The 420-nt window shown below is 49.3% G+C and overlaps 1 protein-coding gene across 1 annotated transcript in view; it reads left to right on the top strand.

Annotated features, from left to right (window-relative positions):
- EMH_0089340 (zinc finger (C3HC4 RING finger) protein, putative) overlaps nucleotides 1-10 on the top strand; it is a gene marked incomplete at both ends in the record, with an annotated part of 4,073 nt that extends 4,063 nt beyond the window's left edge. Inside the window, one exon of the mRNA XM_013494714.1 lies at nucleotides 3-10. Coding sequence (XP_013350168.1) covers nucleotides 3-10 — 8 coding nt within the window. The remainder of the gene's footprint in view (nucleotides 1-2) is intronic.
- Nucleotides 11-420: the final 410 nt, after the last annotated feature.

Here is a 420-nt window from a genome sequence, read left to right as displayed (position 1 = left end):
GCGAAGCTAACCACAGAATAGCAGCATCAACACCTTTTGCTGTTTTTTTTTCATCTCTGAAGCAGCAGCAACCTCCTCCTCCTCTTGCTGCTGCTGCTGCTGCTGCTGCTGCTGTTGCTGCTGCTCCTGCTGCTGCTGCTGTTCCTGCTGCAGGGCTTGGTGCTGCAGCAGAAGCAGCAGTTGCAAGCTCTGCCTTCACACCAGAAGAAACTGAGACATCATCGTGCTGCTGCTGCAGCTGCAGCAGCAACAGCAGCAATCAAAGCGTCTCCGCATGCAGCGTGTATCACTAAACAAACAAAAAAAAGAAAAGTAAAAACAACAAAAAACAAACAGAGACAAAAACCGTAGAATCAAGTCATCTGAAAGAGCTACAGCAGCAGCAGCAGCAGCAGCAACATACAGCAGCAGACAGAAGCA

This window comes from Eimeria mitis, genomic scaffold, assembly GCF_000499745.2.
Source record: "Eimeria mitis Houghton genomic scaffold, Emh_scaff126, whole genome shotgun sequence".
NCBI lineage: Eukaryota > Apicomplexa > Conoidasida > Eucoccidiorida > Eimeriidae > Eimeria > Eimeria mitis.
This window is presented reverse-complemented; position numbering and strand designations above follow the sequence as displayed.